A 21,029-nucleotide genomic window follows, 5' to 3' on the forward strand; every position below is an offset into this window, starting at 1 on the left:
GTGTCCTATAAATTTGACAACATCCTAGAGCTTGATTATTATTTGAGTGCTGCAGTGTGAAGCCCTCCTTCAGGTCATTGCAGTAGATTAGAGGAAGGGAGAGACAGAGGAAAGCGGGGAAGGAAATAAAGGATGAGAGGGAGGTAAGGAGGTGGGGAAAGATGAAGGGGCTGTGGAGGAGAGGGAAGGAGGGAGAGACAGAGTTACAGATGAACTGGGCTGTTTGAGTAAATGAAAAATAGGATGGAAAGACCAAACACAAATTCACATGTACTATTCATCTGCTCCACTCTGAAAAATCAGCAAATCATATCCGAGAAGTGTGAAAAAGCAAACCGTATTAACAACTAACTCGATAACAGCATAAGGGAAAGCCAGAGTGGGGACCGGAAAGGAAGAAGCCTCAGTAGACTGACAGCATGTTTTGAACTTCCACATTAATCCACATGAATCCAAGCCTTGACTGGCTTCAACCCTGCTGTGAGTTGCGGAGTGTAAAAGGAAGGCACAGGGCCCGGCGCAGTCCTGCAACACAAGCCCCAATCTGAGAGCAGAGTCAACAGCAACAGTGACACACAGCAGAGAAACTCCTTTATGATGACTCCATAATCCTTATCCCAAATGTCAACATGTTCTCTGAGACATCCCATGTCCCACTACCCATCCTGGGATGACACAGTAGTTTAAAATGGAGGAGGCAGAATGTGTCGCATTTTTAGCAATAAAGCAGATACACCATGAAAAAGCCACATAATCCACCTGACAAATGCCCCTGTCAAGAGGGGTCAGTAGATAAGCCGTAGGAACCTTTTGCAGTAAACACCATGGAGCCCGACTCACACCTGACAGACTGCTCACACACAGAAAAATGCAGCAGTTATTTTTTTCTTTTTGGTTAAATGAATTAAATCAGCTGGGGGAAATTATTAAAATTTATTTTTACATTTTAAACAAAATATTTAATTTCAGATTTTATTTGCCACTTCATTGCTCAGCATGAAAAAACAGAGCTCACATTAAATTTTAAAAATGTCCATTCCTTATATAATTATTACAAATCTGGTCACAAACAAATCTCAATCTCAAAAAGAGTGACAATAACAATAACCCAAAACAAATATGCTCACAACAAGACAGTATAAAACAAGAGTGTGGAAGTCTGCAAACAATGGATGTGTGTATTAAACTGTCATTATAAGAGACCCCCATACACCAAGCATGCTGGCTATTGTGTCGCTTATAAAGCCAGATGAGCTGCTTTATCTTACAATAATCACCTTGTGAGCCAGTTTCTCCTTTCGGCAGAGGAATGCTGCATTCATGCAACTATCAACTAGAATAGTTACCAATTTTTGAAAGTCCAATTTCCAAATTTTAAGTGCTCACATGATGCTAATAAATAAGAAACAGCCTCCAGCAGTGCCACTTTATTGCTGTTATCAGAGCCAGGAAAATGGCAAACTTGTCATCGCATACATCAATCAAAAGTGGTATAAAATAAAGCTCAGGTGGTTCAATTTATATTAATATTACAGTCAGCCATTATGGGCAAAGGTAAGGTACGCCCCTGGACAGGTTGCCAGTCCATCACAGGGTTAGTGTTATTAGAAGAGGATTATTAGAAAGAGAGTCAAAAAAAAAGATGAAACAAACTATTGAATGCATGAGTACATTTCTTTCAGTAAAACTGCTGCCATGTTGACTGATGTCAGACGGGAACTCTCAAATCCTCCCACTTTTACCAGTGGGAAGCTACCAGACACATTGGGAGCTTTCCTATCTTCCAGTTGTTTTGTTGAGGTGCAATAAAACCGCATCAAAACCAGCAGTGGGGGTGAAAGATCCTTCAACTGTTCCCCTCTTGCATTTACGTTCCACCTCAACAAAATATCCCCTCACAGTTTTGAATTGGCTGTTTCAGAGCTGTTCTTCTCCCTACAGTCCAACTCAACTTAAAGGATTTGATTTCTCCTTTCATCAACCTTGGATCTCGCAGGAAAAATACATCATAGTTTATTTCTTTTGCTTTTAAACTGGCTGATATGATTGCACCATTACAAAAACCAGTACTGGTACTAGTCTGCAAAATACTACTCAACTCATATTAGAGGTGTGTTTTGAGCAGTGTGTTCAGCAGGGAAGCCTCTGACCTTCAAGTTAAAATCAACTTGTTTGTTAATGCAACAAAGCTCACCACAGGTGTCCTATGCCACACGTCCAGAAGCCAGAAACAAATTACTCTGTTTTGGCAAAACTCCAGCCACCAAACAGAAAACTGGGAAAAACACCGGAGCGCAAATGTAAGGTAGCATCCTCAAACCCAAGGGATCCTCCCCCCCAAAAAAAGGCTTACAAGCCCCTAACAAAGAAGACCGCATGTTCCAGCAAATCTCGGACACAATCCCGGAACATGAGCAGGATACAAAGACACAACATTTAAAGCAGACATGAACAACTGACATTAGTCACTGAAAACAATTGCATGTTGTACTTTAGTTGCTAATATGTAAAAATAACCATAAATATTTGTTTTTACAAAGCATTTAACCAAAGAAAAAGCTTTTTATTTAATGTTATGGTAAAATGTGGTCACACAAAGGTAAAAAACACATTTTATTTTATTTTTTTTCAATATTTTGCATTTTGAGATAAAGTGGAAATGATAACAAACGTCGAAATGTCAAGAAAAAGTCAACATGGGCAAGCTTACAGTGAAGTGTTTGGGTTGAAGCTGAAATGTTGAGAATAAACTGGAAATGTCACAAACAGCCAAAATGTCAAAATTATCAATTGAATGTGAAGACTAAAATCCAAAGACAATTTCAGGGAAAAAGTCAAAAAGTCATGAGCAAAGTGTAGAAATTGAAGTAAAAGGAAAAAAAAGAAAAGTGAGAGTAAAGTTTGAAGAGAAAAAGTTTGAAATGTCAAGTTTAATATCCAGTATTATTTTTCATTATCCTCATGAATCCTCATTCAATTTATTTATTTATTTTTCCTGATTTCTTGACATTGATACCTAAAATCAGTTGTTTAATCTTCACCTTTATAGTCAAGACGTTGCCTGCAGGATGCTTTTGATGAGCTGATGACGAGGAATGTTTTACATTGCTTTGACTCGATGTGCTGGACTTGGTGCGTGCAACACAGAACTTTAGAGTCCTCGGGGCTAAACTTTCTGACATTATGAAGCCAGCTCAATGTGCACCGATAGTATGTAGCTCATGGGAGAGATGACCTTTTCTTGACTGAAAAACTCACATTGCCACTCCCACTCCTTTTGCCTGAGCTAAGGCCCGTCTCCCTTTGGGGACATGTGCTCGGGTCACCTGAGACGTTTTTCTAACCGGTGTGCTCGGTTTGACAGGATCCTGACTGTTTACCTTGTTTAGCATTTTGTTGGTAAGCAAATGATTACAAAACAGTGACAATTCTGAATTTCCATTATGTATTTTTAATAAGATTGACTGAGCAAAAAGGAGATCCGGTGACGAGGCACGGTTCGACCCAGGGTACCGCAGAGATACCTGGGGTTGTAAACGTGAGTCCTCCACACACAAACAAGGCACGGATGTTCACACGCTTCATGCACATGCAAACATACCCTGCCACAATATTCATCCCCCAATAAAATACCGCCCTTGGTCTAAGAGAGTACAAAAAAACTAAAAAAAAAACAAACAAAAAAAAACAATAGCACCAATATATTCAAGCTCATTGCATTTCAACGTGTAGGGTGGGCATAAATCTGGGTTCGATGGAATGCCTTTTCCCAGCATGATTGTTTTTCCCTTTTAATGTTGGAGAAAAATCAGGAAATAAAAATAAATAAGGTAAAAATATATATATTTTTTAGAAATGTTCCAGAGCATTTTGCATTGTAAGTGTCCTAAAAAAGCAATAAATTATAAAACAAACTTTTGTGGGAAAAAGTTCTGACAGTCACAAACTAATATACTTTAAAGACTTACTATATAAGTCAAATTAAACAACTGGCACCAGATGAGTTCTGCTTTTTGTTGCCTATCCCAACAATAGTCTTACAGTCTGAAAGATATTAGGAAATCTGAAAAAAATGCCTGGAGGCATGGATTTAGGTTGAGAGTTGGAGGCTCACCCTCCCAAACTTAAAAAAAAAAAGAAAATCAGTTTTAAGTACATTAGTTCTCCGCACACAGTCATTTCATTAAACCTATACCTCTGGAGAACGCTTACACTATCCAGACAGACAAGATTAAAAATTACTTACACTTACAGCAGAAACTAATTTATTCTGTAATTAATTCTGAAATGTCATCCTTCCCACTTGTAAATATTTTCTCGTTTGCAAATATGCGCAGCACCGTGAACCGTAAGAATCAAGAAGAAAAGGAAAAACATAGCTTTGTACATACTTTATGCTCACACGTGTGAAAGTTATTTAAATCACAGCCAGTTTGAGCCCAAACTACTAGTTTTACTGAATGTACAAGTAATGCTCCAAAAACCATCTTTTTCAAGAGAAAGGATATTAATCTTTAAATAAAGAAAAAAAAAGTTCTCAATGTGATCCAAATCCAGTTTACATCATTACAGCTGTACTTGCATCGTTAACACTGACGTACTGACAAAAGTCAGCATCAGTCAAGCTCCTCCTCGAGAACCGGTTTCAAAACAGTGAGTATCAGCCTGTGCAGGAGACAACATACTCTGAGAATTTACCCCAGATACACAGCTCAGTGTGCCCCACTTGTCAGGATCCTCAGCACACCCGTTTTCACCGTGTCAAATCAACTATCAATGCTCGGGAGGTGAATATCGATTATGCTGCTTGCTGGAAATGTCACAAACGACACTGCGGTGGGGATGAGGCCTCACCTGCTCCTTATTAAGGACCCAATTAGAGGTAGACGCTGCAAATTCCCCACTTGTGACCGCCCTCACTGGATGCCATCTTAGGACACTGCACAGGCTCAGAAAATGCCTGGGCACTGGAGCTTGCAGAGATCCCTTGCACTTGGTAAAAGCCTCAATAAAATAGGATTTGTTCCAGTTGTTTACTGAGGGTTAAGAGGAGCGGCCGGGGCAGGAAGAGAACGGCAAAGCCGACAGCTGCCTGGCAGGGGCTCAAATGCAGCTTAGCATTTTTCACCATTCTGACTGGCACACAATGCTCTCTTTAACTCCCAGCCATCTAAATATTCAGGGACGTATAAAGAGATGGCTGACACTGCAGCCGACTTAAGAGACAGCTCAGCTGACCAAGATTGCACCTATAGTCTTTTGGCTAAAGCTTTCCATGAAGGCTTTCCTCACAGAGACTCAATCATGGACCCCATGTGACTAAAAGGCTATTTGTTCAAGTGCCACTAGATGGCAAACTAGTTTCATCACAATTCTTGCACATGGCAGGGACAGAGCCAATGAGGAAACTGCAAGTTCTTGCAGAGAGGGGATGGATGTCCTCAATGCATGAATGTATGATGTGTGTTGGGTAACATCCCTAATTAGGCAGTCTGGCAATTAGGCACTGAATACCGTAAAGGAGATTTTTTATTTATTTTTTTTTCAGCTGAAGGCTTACGACGATGAGAGAAGGAGGAAATAGACAAGAGCAAGAAGCTGCATGAGAGTGAGGGAGTGTGACAATAATTCTCATACCGCATTACGCCTCTTTTCAGCTGCCACACAATACAAAAGGACACAGGTGGCACTACAAGAGTACCCAGACTCAGAACGCAGCATATCATTGGGTAAAATAACCCTTACAGTGCTATTTCAGTAAACATTCAACTCTTCACCAGCACACAGTGTGCAAACACCAGAGCTGAATGCAAACACAGGAAATGCAGACAGTGGATGTCTATGGAAACTAAGCCGCGGAAGTCCCAAGGGAGCCTCAGAACAGCGCTTTACAACAGCCACGTTTGCGCCTCGTCTTCAGCGATAACTTTTAAGAGCTCATTGACTTTAACAACTCCTAAGGAGAGGAAAGAAGGCTGATGATATTATCTGAATTTGCATCTTTATGTGGTGAAGAAGCGATGATAAATCTATATTTAACTGTGAGCTCAATTCCCACCGACCGGCTGAATGTCTGTGCAGAGTTTCAATGCAAGCTGGGTGCCTATTGCGTTGGCTCCTCACTAGGCCAGCAATGCCTCTTGAATGTTCTCATCTCCTAATGGATGCTGTTATTAGTCTTGGCTCTTTCACAATTTCACAGTCTCATCTGGACTTTTGGCCGTATTATTCATCCAGAGCAGATTGCTCCCGTCCTATGTTTACAGATACTGAGTGCTTCATTAATGCATTATCCAGCAAGTGAATAGAAGAGGCTAGAAATCTACTTTGAATAAACCCTGATTCATTTTACAAACCAAATATTTGAGGTCAGTGAGAATACACTGTGCAAAGCTCCAGGCGGGCGCTCTCTGTGCGTAGTGAAGCCCTCAGTGAGTCTTATGGTTCATATCACTCGCCACGCATAACAGATTACACTAAGGTCCCCCACACTACCATCTGTATATTATCAGGCCACTGTCAATACGCTGCTCCCTGGCATGCCATTAAAGTGGACACAGATGAATGTATCTAAATTTGCAGGCAGGATGAGGGTGTGAAGAATCAGAATATGGATGGTAGGCAGTAACTGTGCTGTAAGTGATGCAGCATCCCACCATCACGCCTCTGTGTTCTGCAGTGTTCAGGGCTACCTCGCCTCCCCGACCAGCCTCTTTCCCCCTGCTCTCCATGTCCTCCTCCCTCCCCTCAGTCAGCTTGGCTCAAACGGCTGACACAAATAGAGCTTACTTACTTACTGGGGACACGCTTCAATCCAAGCATTCTAGATTACAAATACCATTTGAAAGGTATTTACATTCACAGCATTTTTCAGACTGTGTCTCCTCCTCACCCTCACCTAAAGTGTTAGGAGGATGTATTTGTATCTGGCCAGACTGCTCGGAGCCAGATGAATCCCATTGTTTGGATGACTAAGGCCATGTTGGGGACTGCACAGGTTCAGGAGTAGTCACCCCCCCCCCCCCCCCCCCCCGTCCACTGACATGCTGCAGTGAGTCAAGTAAATTCAGTCCGACTGACTTTATTTGATACATAACACCCTAGTAGTGCTGCTATGATCAGGCAGGCATTGGAACAACGTTCAGAAAATGTTAGAGAGGTATTAGACATGAAGCATGAGGTGTCGGCCCTCGATGTATTTGAGCAAATGGATGCATGCAGTGTCCCTGCAGTGTGGTGCCTCTCCTGCAAAAAAGGCTGTAGATGTGTGGATGGAGGCCACGCTCTGACACTCTGACAGACAACAGCAAGTCTATCAAATGCTCGGAGGAGGTGTTGACCTGCATTACCCCTTGTTGAACATCAGGTTTTCATACCTATACATGCACACGTCGATTTACAGACCCATATGCACGTACATACACAACGACTGTAAAAGTCATCAAAGTGGCCCTCTCAAAGTCTTGACCCTTGTATTCGTCCCTGTAATTAATTGGCCAATTAATGTGTGTTTATTCTCGACACCAATGGACGTAGCCAAACTGGGGCTCTCTGGGAAAGACGAGAGTCAGACAGATAAATCAAAGCTCTGTGCATCTGTCCTTGGTTGTGCCAAACGCTTCCCCCTGTAACCCTCCCCCTTCCCAACAGGGCCCAAATGTGAGACCTTTTCATAGCCAATCAGGACAAATCTTTGTTTCATCCTCCATCCCAATGCACTTGACATTGACAAGATTAATTGCCTTGTGCACTGGGCAAACGTGTTACCTCCTGGTGTAATACAGGTGTCAAATGCAGGGTTCTCTGAATCTCCTCAAAGTGAATTTAGATACACGAGAGGAGAATAACCTATTCCGTTCTGCTCTGCAAAGGGTTAATGAATCCTCTCCCTGCTTGTAAAATCACACAGGGTGTAAATCTTGCCATAAAATCTCAGCTGTGAGCCCTGCTGACCTGTAAATTCTTCCCTCTGTGTTACTCTGTCATTGAGCTCCAGCGGGTCGAGCCGAAACGGTAACTACATATCCACATCACGCTACTGTGTTTAACCACCGCTTTAATAACACACATTGTGAATATTGTCACTGACTGTGTCTCAGTGGTCTAATATGCCATGCAGTTGTTTTACAATTAAACTGAGCTGAGTTACAATCGATGAAGCGAGACTTAATGCAGTGCAGTTTGAAAACCACCAAATCTCAATACTGTCCATTAAAAGGGCTAAATATATCAAAATGCTGTTTTATAAGGAAGATGACAGTCCAGTACTTAAAGGTAGTTCCGATTATGTGACTTTTTAGCTACAGCACGTGGTAAAATAGATATCATTGACTGAAAAGCCTGAACACACCTTCAGCACGACAAATATTGGTATATATTAGTAACATGTGAAATAACTGCTATTTCTGTTAACTCATTACTTTTGTGGTAGATGAACACAGTTGAGTCCGCTGGCTAGCTCAGTTGGTAGAGCATGAGACTCACAATCTCAGGGTAGTGGGTTCGTGTCCCACGCCAGGTGCCACCTTCCCGTGGGCTCACCACCTGCAGGAAGGTTCTTAAATGGTGCATTGTGATCTGGGTGACAGTGCTCAGACTGTCACTCCCACGACCCGGAAACGGATAAGCGGAAGAAAATGAATGAATGAATGAATGAACACAGTTGAAAGGCTGCTGTCGCTCTCTGTCCTGCTGTCGCTCTCTGTCCTGCAGCCTGAGGTGGCTATTGGCTTTGATATCAGCAGACTTTAACTTGCCTCCACAGTGCCGGAGATGTATTGGCGGCCCTAAATAAACATTAATTTATCTATACAAGAGCTGTCTGTGGCTGTCTGCATGTTGGAAGTTTATCTCAGCTCTTTTGTTGCTGCTTCCTCACGCCAATTAATTCATGCATCATTTTCTCTCTTTTACGAACAGGTGTTATGCAGAGTTCTGCGTGACTGCTGAAAATTGTCTTCCAGCAAGAAGAGCGTGTACAGTGGACTGCTTGCCGTATTCTTTACTCAAACAGGCCAGACTAACGTGCGTGGAGCCCCACTTTACTTCAAACTGATTGGTGCTACTTCAGCAGACAGAATCAAAGAGGAAATTAAAAGTAGCACTAAAGTTACTTCTGCAAATGGTCTCAGTTGTGTGTCAAAAAATGACATGTTCTCTCTTTTTAAAATGCTCTCTCTGGAGAAACAAATCCATACTGCAGCAATTGCGCTAAAAAACACGACTACAATCAAATAGTTGCTGCTGTAATTACATGCATTTACTGTAACACCCAACTCTGCGGCAGCCTCCCATGGAGAACTTCTGGCAGGAAGGCTGGTATTCTCACCGGGGACTCGTTACTTAATAATCTTGCACTGCAGGTGCTCTGGTAGAGGTCAACAGTCTGTTACAGTTTCTATTCATGCCTGCTTCCACCTATGGAGCAAAAAAAAACCAAAAAAAAAACCACTGCCAAATGTTTTAGTCCCCACAAACTGAGCCATTACTCCTTCCCTATCACTGTCACTACAGCTTTGGTCCCTGCAGACACACAGACTGATCAAAATGAACCTCGGCCAAGTCCATTAGGTATAATAGGAATATTATATATGTACTGTGGTGGCTCAATTATCTCAAAACAACATTTGGTCTGTCCTGTAAAGGAGAGACATCTAAATTCCAGTTACAGCATGCATTTGGCTTTCAGAAAATGGCATGCTTTTTCAAATTAGATTAAATGACAAAAGCTATAAACTGCGTGATTAGAATGCAGCGATTTGGTTTTAAAGCAGATGAATGTGATTGTATCTATTCTGACACTAATGGTTTGACCCGATGGGCAGCGGGTAAAGCCATCCAAAAGGGAGCAGCAGTGAGTTGATGGTGCCCGGTTAAAAACTTGTGCCGATCCTGATCACATAGATCGCCTTTTGCTCGACAAAAAACAAAACAAAACAAAAACATTCACCATTTAATTTGCATCCAGTGGCCAGACAGCCTTTAGGACATGTGTCAGCAAGCAGATAAAAGAGGACATTATTGAAAAAAATATGCCTGTGCCTCTGGTCAGGACTAACAATCAGCTGTCCCTGTCATTCAGCACAGGGCAAGAATCCAAAAATGTAAACACCACTATAATTGTCAAAAGATCGCAATTACCTCCCTTCTTGTTTAAGGGCAGATATGGTCTGGTTGTCAAGCTTAGAAGGGACAGATGATCTTTTCTAGTTTTGACAGATAATACCCATGGCACGTTTAAGAGCTCAGGCAGCTGCTCTTGATGTTACTTTGTTTGGCATTTTGGATAAAAGAACTGAAACTGTTGGTGAACCAGAGTTACTAATGTGCACTGACCTGGGATTATGCTATCACATGATCTCCAGTGATGACACCTGAAAAATGCAATGCGACGGCAGACAGTTTTGAGACACAGACTTGTGTTATTTTACAAATAGTTATCTTTACTATAAAAAACAAAAAAGCGGTCTTGTAACTGAGAATAAAGTCATCTGTCCAAACAGGGAAGATCATGTTTACACCAGTGTTGTTCTCCACTTTCATTTGACTTCCGGGATAAGGATCACATGTCTGGCGAGTCCCATGACTTGCGCTGAAATGTGCTTTGGGTGAAGTTACAGGTGCAGTTATATGGGGCCCCATGCTGCTTCGTGTTTGCTGTCACAGGATACAAATACATATTTCCAATTTTAGGGGGACCGTGTGAGCTCGCATCTGTCACGTAAAATATGAACTGTCCTCACCTCCAAAACATTAGGTAGGCCTGGCTATTGGCAGGTTAGAGACGTTTTAACCATTTATCTTTATTCTTAGCTACAAAGATTCAAAAGGTTCTAAAACGATTTCTCAGAGGTTTTGCTCTCCTCATATTGCACAGTTGTCCTCTGGACATCCATGATGTGAATCTTCTTTTTAACTACTACTTTTTTTGGCTGAAATCTGGTGTCGATGGATGTTTTTTGAGTCCAGTGAACCCGTCGCCATACTAAAAAAAAAAAACCTTGAGATCATTTATATTCATATTGTTCACACAAAATTCTGACGATGTCATTTGAATGTCCCAAGAGAAATCAAGACTCATCATATCTTGCAGCGGTTTTCTAATCTTTTGTCAGTTTCCTGTTCTTAGCTGACAACAGCTCCCAACAGCTTCAAGGTTCTACATGTGTGAGATTTTTCTTCTGCATACTTTGATTGTAATGACTGGCTATTTCAGTTAATGTTGCACGGATTGTGGCACGGAGTAATCCAGCTCCCTTTACATTTTCTCTTCTTTCAGACCATTCTATGTAAAACCAAAAGATGATTCTGCGTGAAGGAGTGTGGGATAGATTGGTAGCTTCAGAAATACGTGCCCGTCTGGCATCAAAGAAATATGTCACAAAGTCGCTTCAATCACCTCATGCACAGTTTAAACTTGAGAAGCTCATCTTGACCATATCTACATGTCTAAGCACATTGAGTTGTTGTCATGTGATTGGCCTTTTCCCTTTTTGCATTCACGCGTATTTGAAAATGTGTATCTACCAAAATGGCCAGAGCATGTACCACAGATCAGTGATTTTCAAAGGATGTACCAGAGGGTTCTGATGTGACACTGCAGCAGTTAAAGCAGTCAGGCATTTTGCATGCCATTTACTTTAAATGTTTGAGAATTAAAAAAAGATATTCTCAGAAGTATTTTCATTTGAATACATTTGAATTATAAAATCAGCTTTAATGCAAAACCGCAAGTGTAACAGTTGTGACAACTGCAGTCCATACATTGTATAGAAAAGTAAACCCAATCAACAAGCACAAGAAGGGGTGATGCCTATTTATTGCCAATGGGTCCCACCAAGACCAATGAGCAATAATTTGCTATAATGTGAAAAATTTCGAGGGGGTTATGTGGATGAAGGTTGGTGATCAGGGATCATCCGCCTACATTTTTTAATACACCCTGTATACTATACATCAAAAGGGATGTTAAGGCACAGTCTCGTGGAAATTAATAAGTAATGATCTGTGGGAAGGGCTACACAGAGCTGTTGTGTTTAAGAATCCTGCTTCACAGAGCGAATTTTGAGTTCATGTCTGGGTTTGGGGGCCTATCGGTTTGCATGTTCTGCCTGTGCATGCCAGGGCACGTAATGACCGGAGTGGTTGTAAAGCATAGAGATTCAGAAGAGGGTGAATAACCTGCTATAAAATCTAAATCATTTCAATGACTAGGATTAATGTAGTATTTTACAAAAGACAGCAGCATAAACCAATTTTACCTGATGTCAAATTCTTCATTGCAGATTAAACAAATCTCACATTGTGCAGCACAAATTACACCAGCATGTTTATTACTGAGCTGGGGCTCAGCCACTACAAACCAACTGATTTACTAAGTGAAATCTAGTTCACTCTGTAAACTGAATACCTACATAAATAAGCAACTAACAAGAATTTAATATATACATGAATAAATAAATAAGTGAGAGAATCTTCAGTGCATAATTTATTTGAAGATAACACATCTGTGGACGGAGAGGTTACAATGTTCTCCTTCCTTCAGGGCTTGCTGGAGTTTCATCATCACTGTACTAGCACAGTCTAATAAGAACAAACACGGTGCAGCACATCTGTCAGACGTGCATCTTCCAAAGCAGGAGACAAGAAAACCTTGACACAGAAGAAGCCATCGGCTGACTAAAGTGGAGTTCAAGTACTTTGCATACCTTGTGCTAACATCAGAGAAAAAGCACAAGAGAAAATACATTATCTATCTGTAGAACAATTCAAGATATAAAGTATATCTGTTTAATATACCCTTTCACTCATCCCAAAGCATTTCAATATAACTAATTCCTATGCAATTATGCTGTTACCTCTGATGGATTCAAATATCATTCAGGAGAAAACCAAAGAATCACATTTGTCAGTGACTCCAGCACACAGTTATTTTTGTATACAGGTACATTTATACAGCTAATAAGGTTTAATATGGTGTTAGGTCTGGATTAAAACCCAAAGACCCACTTTGAAACGGGGGATTTCTTAAGGTGATTATTTATTATTCCACAGGAAGCTACAGCCTTGCCCAGGGATGAGCCCATGTCTGCACTGAGCCCACTCACAACACTGTGCCAGCTGCTGGATGAAGGTATGCAGGAGAGATTTGGCACCACATGAATAAGCCTTGCTTGCTGTGGCATTCCAGACATTAAGGAAGCCATGTACACTGACCAAAGGTACGCTTTCATTCCTATTTTTGAGAACAACCAATTGTGTAATTTGTTCTTTTATGTTGCATTCTGGCACAGAATTAGCTGCCATTTTGAATGCAGGTAAGACTTTATTAGAAAATCTGTCACGTTTGATGTTGAGCGTCAGGATGGACTTTCTTTTCCGCTGCTGCCCTTAAAAATGACTGACCTAAAAACTTTTCAATCCATATGTTGTTTCTTTAGGTGTGTATATCTTTTACCTCCTTAACCTGTGCAGTGCAGAAACAGGCGACAGTGATAACACCTACTGTAGCTTAGCTCATCATTACAGACTGCGATTAATATTTTAGCACACCATAGCCAGCGAGGGGGACATCGCTTCTTCTTTTTTTTTTTTTTTTTTTTAATGTTGCTCCTACTCTTCACTTTTGAGCTGCTGTAATGTTCCACTGAATCCCAAAGTCCTACTCTTTTCCTGCCATTCTGCGCCAATGCCATCTATAATAGATAGAGCTGAGATATCCACATTACCATTATTGGCAATGTGTAATGCGGGGGCAATACATTCCAATAAATCCCAAGTCATGGTTGAACTGGCCCTTACCTTCACCCTGACAGAGTTAACTCATCATACATCAAGGTAATAAGGTAAAACTGAGATTCTATGAATGTTAGACATGGGGTTAGAGGAAGGGTTGGATGGATGCCCTTGATATTCTCTCTTGCATATGTTGCTTTAAGCTTCAGAGCAGGATTGGGGCAAATGGCATCATTCCACTTCTCTTCCCCACTAAGTCCTCCACATCTCCTTGAAGTAAATCTAGATGGCTTAGAGTGGTTGTATTTTCCTCAACAATAAATTGAAGTAGACAGTTTGAGAGATGGTCTGACTTGAATCTAAGGCTTCGTGAAAGCTTCCCACTCGCGGCAATTCTATGAAGGTTGTGGGGTGGTCAGTCCACATCAAGTTATTCTGCAACATTTGTGCAGCAGCGAAGGCTCTTAGTAAAACCAATAAGTTACAGGCATGGACAAGAGTGGCTAATAGGGTGAGTCTCTTGCTGTATCAGCTGGCCACCAGCTAGCCCCTGATAATGATACATGTCCACCTTCTTAAAATAGGCTGTCAAACTGCAAAAACACAGGTTGGTCAACAACTTGGGCTCCATGTGACTCCCTGAGCTAAGAATAAGCAGAAACCTTAGCACATTAACAGTCACCATGAAGTCAGCCAGCCATCAAAGATGGAGTATTAATAGATCAGAACTATGTCTTCAGCAACAACAGCAGAGGGTCTGGAATTGCTGGTTTAAAGCCCTGTAGCTGTTTTACCTACAAAAACTTCAAAAGAAATAAAGAGTGGGGGAAAAAATGATGATATGGGAAATCAAAAAGCCACAACATCAAACACTGGGTGACTTTCTCTTTTCTTCTTTTTCTTCCCAATTATGATTGAAAGACTCCTCATAACACTGTAGTCCAAAAGGAAAATGCACACAATAATTGATGCCTTGAATGCATTTCCCACGCTCACGTCGGGCTAGGAATGAAATGCCAGACTAATGAGACACAGAAAACTGCATAAAACACATCTGCACCTGCATCAGCGAACACCCTTCTTGACCATGACACTCAAAACAGCTCCTTCATGCATTGCAGGGAAGGAGCCATTGGAGAATACCACAAACAATGATAGGTCGTAAATTGTTAATGTTGAAGGAAATGTTGAGTTTGAATGTATTCACACACAAGAAGGGTGGAATTCCTGACATGCATGTGTCCAGATGTTTGGAGAAGTGCGCATCATCTTGGCTTTTGTCAATCTGAAAAATAGCATTAGCCTGACCTAGTTATGGTTGTTGTGCAGCTCAACCTCCCATGTATTCTATAGTTTACTACAGCAAAGCCATTTTTTTTTCTTTTGTTTGCAACAATGAAGAGTGTCAAGAGACTATACTGTATGTTATTGCATGCAAAAGATATTCATACCAGGTCAATGAAGTTGGACATAAAAGCAGTCCCTGCTCACCTGTTACTGAACCTTACAGCTGTGTTATCAAGAAATATCCTTGTTGCTGGGAAGTCCTGAGCAAAAACTTGATTTTCCATTTACCTGTTTCTAATGTCCAAACAAGTGCAAACAAAGTGGAAATATTCATGTTTCCACAAAATGTTTTTACATAGTGTTGAATTAAACAAAGTGCACATTACAAAATTAATCCTGACACATGTATACCTAACCACAGGTATTGTAAACTGAAGTGATACATACACACATGTGATATGATACTACACATGGAGCCAATCGCTGACATTTTAACTAAATTGAGCTGGCCTTCTGCAGAAACTGAAAACCACTGACCATGGTCACCAACAGGGACATAACCATGTGTGCTGCCAGTCAATCAGTGTGTGTGTGTGTGTGTGTGTGTGTGTGTGTGTGTGTGTGTGTGTGTGTGTGTGTGTGTGTGTGTGTGTGTGTGTGTGTGTGTGTGTGTGTGTGTGTGTGTATGTGTGTGTGTGTATGTGTGTGACCCCTTGACCACATAGCCCATTCATTAATTGTCAGACAGTGAACACACACACACCACTCCTTCTCTTTTTTGAGGGCCCCTGTGATCCCTTTGCCAAAAAACATCTTTGCTTCCTTTAAAACAACAAAAGTCCCTCAGCTGCTGTTTGGCCTTTCCCCCAGGTCAGGTCCTCCCAGTAGTCCTCACAACAACCAGCCATGCCAAAGAACTGGTGAACCCTTTGTGTTTACTCACCCTTTTGCCCTCTTTGCCCGGTTCCCCTGGTTGACCCGGTACTCCAGCCAATCCCTGGGGAAAGGACGTGCATCTCAGTGAATCGGGCAAGATATTATAAATTGCTTCTTTTAAAAACTGATGCAGACAGATGTTTTTGCCACACGCTCTCAGCAGAACAATGAATAACTGGTAAGTTTATTCGCCGTGATAGGAAAAAACTGCATTGGCCAAGTTAAAAGTGCATGAACACAAGGAAAGAATGTACAGCTGCAGCTTCAAATCTTACTTGTGAAAAGCTTCTAGGTGACTTCTTCGCTATCCCCTTAATAGGCAATTTGCAGCCTCAGTTGATCAGAGCTTAATTCCATTACTCTACAAAGTATCCTGATAAGAAACTATTAGCAAAGTTAATCAAGATATATGCTGAGTTGTGGTTTTATTTTGATGTTCTTGTGCAAGGATCTGCTTGTAGCCCTTCAATAACTGCTCGTTGACCCTCACAGCCCTGCTTAGTCAGACAAGGGATATGTAACATGCATTTAGTCCAACAATGTAAAATATGTGTTACCTTCTCTCCTTTGGCACATGGAGGTCCCTAAAAGTAGGGGAAGAAAAAAAAGAGGTTTTTAGTTTAAAGAAATAAAACAATACTCAAAAATGCAGGATGTCTATATGAGTTCAATACTGATTTAAAATATCAGATTTTGTTTGAAACATTCCACATCAACTTAAAAAGATCCAACAAATACAAAAACATGTCAGTTAGTATAAAAACACACATAGTATATTTATACTCCATGTTGACTGGTTACAGGTAGGCTCCACAATTGGTTATGGAGTAATTATTCTTGACCACGATGACCTGGAGAAAAGTCAGGGCTCGACTATTACAACTCTCCAGACATCCTGCTGGCCACTGTCAGGAAAGGGCAGACAGAGTCGTCTATCCACCGGGCCGCAGCATGAACACAAGGCCACATACAACGTATCAGCTTTCAGATACAACCTAAACAATTGGTGTCAGCTTTCAATAGGCATCCAGAAGTCAGAGAGTGTTGACTTTTCTTGGAAACAGCTGCAAAAATAAAGATCCACTATATATATATAATGAAAGTTTTTTAAAGATGAATACTGACAACCGGAAGATTTTTGCAGCTGTATCTATAACAAGTGGATCAGCTCTGACCTGTGGCACCTTAAATAAAACATGCCTCAGTCTCCCTGCAGTTGTTTTGTTAATAAATCAATTATTCATCTACAATGGTACTATGGTCTTCAGTTGGGATTGTGTGCCCAGAGTCCTGACCTTGGTTCACAAGCAATACAATGCAAATCCATAAGACGCCAGTTCCTAACTATAACAACATTTTCCTGCACCAGCTCCGCAACTTTTTTACTGGAATGCGATGAGAAAATTTGCTTAATCGATGTTTGATTGTCAGGAAATGTTTAGTCATTTGCTTGTCTGTTGAGATGTAAAATTAGCACCAGCAAATTTATAATGAAAGGTGGCAGTGTTCCTTGAGTATTGAAACCCCTTTAGTGACATAAAAGGGGCAAGCCAGAAGCAGTGAAACCAGTTCTTGCTTCATTCTGGTGCTGATTAAAACTGTCAGGCTGATCCCCTCATGATCCGCACCTAATTAGCCAACCACCCGCAGTATACCTTTAATCTACACCAGCCGTCAACTCCCGGGCTAAAACGCGCTGAGAGCATGCCTGGTAGTATTTGTGAATTCACATGCACTATATGTTTTGACTACTCAAGTGTCTGTAAGTCCACATATGAGCTGTCTTGTGACATATGTAGCCTTAACTTATGTGTGAACTGGGATCAGCACATTCCCAGGTTGTGTTGTCTGTCCCCTGGATTTTACCATGACCACAGAAAAAGCAGAAGTACAGCCAGTCCAATTATAAGATCGAAATACATAAAGCATGGTGTAGTTCCTGCCGGCTGTCTGTAAAATGTGAGGCCTCTGCAGGGACAGCCACCAACCCAATAAGTGCATGTCTCGCCCATGTAGGATACAATCAGTGACTACCTGTCAACCCCCACCCCCACCCTGAGGCTTGGAGCTTCATTCTTCTCTGCCTGGCTGCTCATCCCTATCCTTTTTGGCCCAAGTGAGGATGCCCACTGAGCTCTGTCTATCTGCTCCTTGTTTGACCCATTCCCAGGCGACGGTAATGTGACACAGAGGCTGTTCACCCGAGTGCCTGACTCTACATCTCTGTGGGCCACATGTTTTAACACTGTGTGCAGAGTCTGATCGGCCAAAAGGCTGTGATATTTACAAAGCTCGGCGTGGCCATTTTAGGTCATACCCTCGTGAGTACATCTCAAAATTTCTAGATCCCTTGAATGTCCTTTCAAATACAGATTGCATAATGAGATGTAAATGAAACAGTGTGAACCTACAGGCAGCCCTGGAGATCTGGAGAGACCCATATCACCCTGTAAAGGGCGAAAATAACTGGTGAAACAGCTAAAACCTCAAACTCTTTGTTTAAATCACACAGCTAAATCATACTTCAAATAAAATTAGAATGCCAATTTGAAAACTCTCTATCATGTTTGCGACAAAAAAACTGAAGGTCAAAGAAAATAAGACAGATTGAAAAATGCTGTAATGTTATAGTGCTATGTGCTCTATAGAAGACCATTAACTTGTATTTACAGAATGTCAACAAATGAAGCATGAAGTCTGATGACTTTCACACTGTCTGACAACTGGCAGGTGGGTCGATGCTATTAAATGTGACAGGCCTTAAAATAAACACAGCTGTGTGAAAGCCTTGCCATATTAACAACGGACAGGTATGATAACATTGTTTGGTGACTGACATACAGGCGGTCACAAAAAGTCATATAAGGGAAAGAAGTAGATGCCTTTTGACACCGGCATAGGCCAATGTAAGCAATGATCTCCAATGCCTTCTGCTCCCTGCCTTGTTTTTGGTGTCTTTTAAGATAAAAGTCATGCATCACTGTCCAGTATTTGTGCCTACCATCCTCTTTTTACTGCAATCCCCACCATTGTGGTATACGGCACTGAGCTGAGAATCAGTGGACTTTACAACTGGCAGTATCCTTTAATCAAATGTGCATTAAAGAAAAGAGAAAAAATGGCATGCTTGTAGTTCATATCCATTTTGTTGTCTAAATGAATGTCACAGCTAAAATATGCCTGCTATGGGATATTCGGGGGACTCATTACTTTATGCTTCCAAACCTGCCTCCCCCCGTCAGTTTCAATACAAACAAACGCTCTCACCACCCCCATCCCCACCCTCCCATCCGGAAAATAGGATAAAATACCCTGTGATTCTCTGTTGTCTTCACAGAAACACACAGACCTCATTATAACTTCAAGGCTGGCAGACAGAGCATCGCACCTACAATTATGTGGTGAGTTCCACCAAAAGACAACAACAACAACAAAAAAGACCCAATAAGGGAAGAAAAATAAAAGAGCAGGAGATATGGCAACTAATTACAGGAAAAACATTCCATCTCATACATGGAAAATAACCCCACTGCGGGATGAAAAGGAAAGAAAACTTTAAAAAGACCAATATTTCCTGCATTGTAACAAGAGTTAATCTAATTCACATTACTGATGTCAGTGAACACACTCCAAAGGGGCTGTAGATGAGAACAAGGTTTCACATCAAGCTTTTCTGTGGCTGCATTTCCAAGCTCGTCTTAAACTGCAGTCATATGAGAGCAGTCACAAGTTTTCCGCACAGGACATACCTGCTCTATGTATTGATATTTGACAGATATATTCCACACTGAGAGCAGCCCTTATATCAAGGAACAGGAGTATGCAAGATGCAGTTGTATTTAGTATAATAAAAAATAAGTGTTTTCATCCCGCACAATAACAGAATGTGTTGGGTATGTCCATTACAAGCAGATATCTCTTGAAAATACAAACACCTCACAAGTGGTAAATTTTTCCCTCAGCTGTGATAAAAGCTACTAAATATGACCATCAATACGTTCTTGCCAAGTTATGACAGCTATAACAATTTTCTTTAGCTGGCCATGTTTGGAGTAGCAATCATTGCAGCACTTCAAGCAAATGGGAAAAAAGCATTATTGAGACTGGAATTACAGCTCATAAACATCAGATCCTCTCAAGTGTTTTTTATTTATTTATTTATTTATTTATTTTTATTGGCGAAACAAAAACAAAACAATTATAGTGTCATTCTGTCCAGCCTGGTAAGAATGGCAGACTCACTCACTTTGGTTCCTTTGGTACCAACAGACCTTCGGTCACTTTTAGGGCCGTCGGAAGAAAAATATTTACAAAAATTTTTGTGAAGTATATTTCCTTTCAGTGAGAATCATGGATATGAGAGAGAAAAAAAAGAAAAAGAAAAACTGCCTACATGTGTTACTGTATGTCAGCCGTCGTTTGACATGCTGCAGACAAGTCTCACATGCAGGTGGGAGATTCTCATGCCTGTCACAACGGGTCAACGAGAAAAGAGCAGATAATGTCAATCACCATGAAACACTGAGTGCAGCCAAATCCTGCCGAGAGATTCCCAATCAGTTGGCTACACCGTATTTACCCTCCAACCCACCCCCTGTTTGCACTTTAGGTGGAGCAAGGACAGCAGTTGTCACGGCTTTTTTCACCTGGGGGTGGGATTGAACTGAATATGCTAAGGGCAAAGTCGAGCCTCTCGGCGCTGAAATGTGAAAGTAGAAGGACAGCTCAGATCAACAGCGATAGCTGATAAATGAGGCTTGACAAGTATCGACAGGCTAAATTTGCAGCGAGCCTGGTTAGGTGTGACACATTTGGGCCAGTAGCACCAACTCTTTGAAACAGGTTGTTTGCAGGAGGGACTGGAGGAATGGGTTAAAACGATTGTCTGTATAATGACAGATTCACAATAATTTGTCATAGTTGAATTTGGTATTCACACACGCTATTAATAGTGCATTACATATCTGCAGAGGATGATTATCTACTCTTATCACATTAAGTCTTGCTACCAGAGACGTGACTATTTCATTGCCTGGTCCCTGCATTCCTGGCCTCATCATAAACGTTTGCCA

At 41.3% G+C, this 21,029-nt stretch overlaps 1 protein-coding gene across 1 annotated transcript in view; it reads right to left on the minus strand.

Moving 5' to 3' along the window:
* col19a1 (collagen, type XIX, alpha 1) overlaps positions 1-21,029 on the minus strand; it is a gene marked incomplete at its 3' end in the record, with an annotated part of 82,415 nt that overhangs the window by 30,789 nt on the left and 30,597 nt on the right. The window contains exons 11-12 of the mRNA XM_080481040.1: positions 16,515-16,541; positions 15,965-16,018 (exon numbers count right to left, since the gene is read on the minus strand). Of these exons, the coding sequence (XP_080337166.1) occupies positions 15,965-16,018; positions 16,515-16,541 (81 nt within the window). The remainder of the gene's footprint in view (positions 1-15,964; positions 16,019-16,514; positions 16,542-21,029) is intronic.

Source organism: Lipophrys pholis (genome assembly GCF_963383615.2).
Source record: "Lipophrys pholis genome assembly, chromosome: 15".
NCBI classification, from domain to species: Eukaryota; Metazoa; Chordata; class Actinopteri; order Blenniiformes; family Blenniidae; genus Lipophrys; species Lipophrys pholis.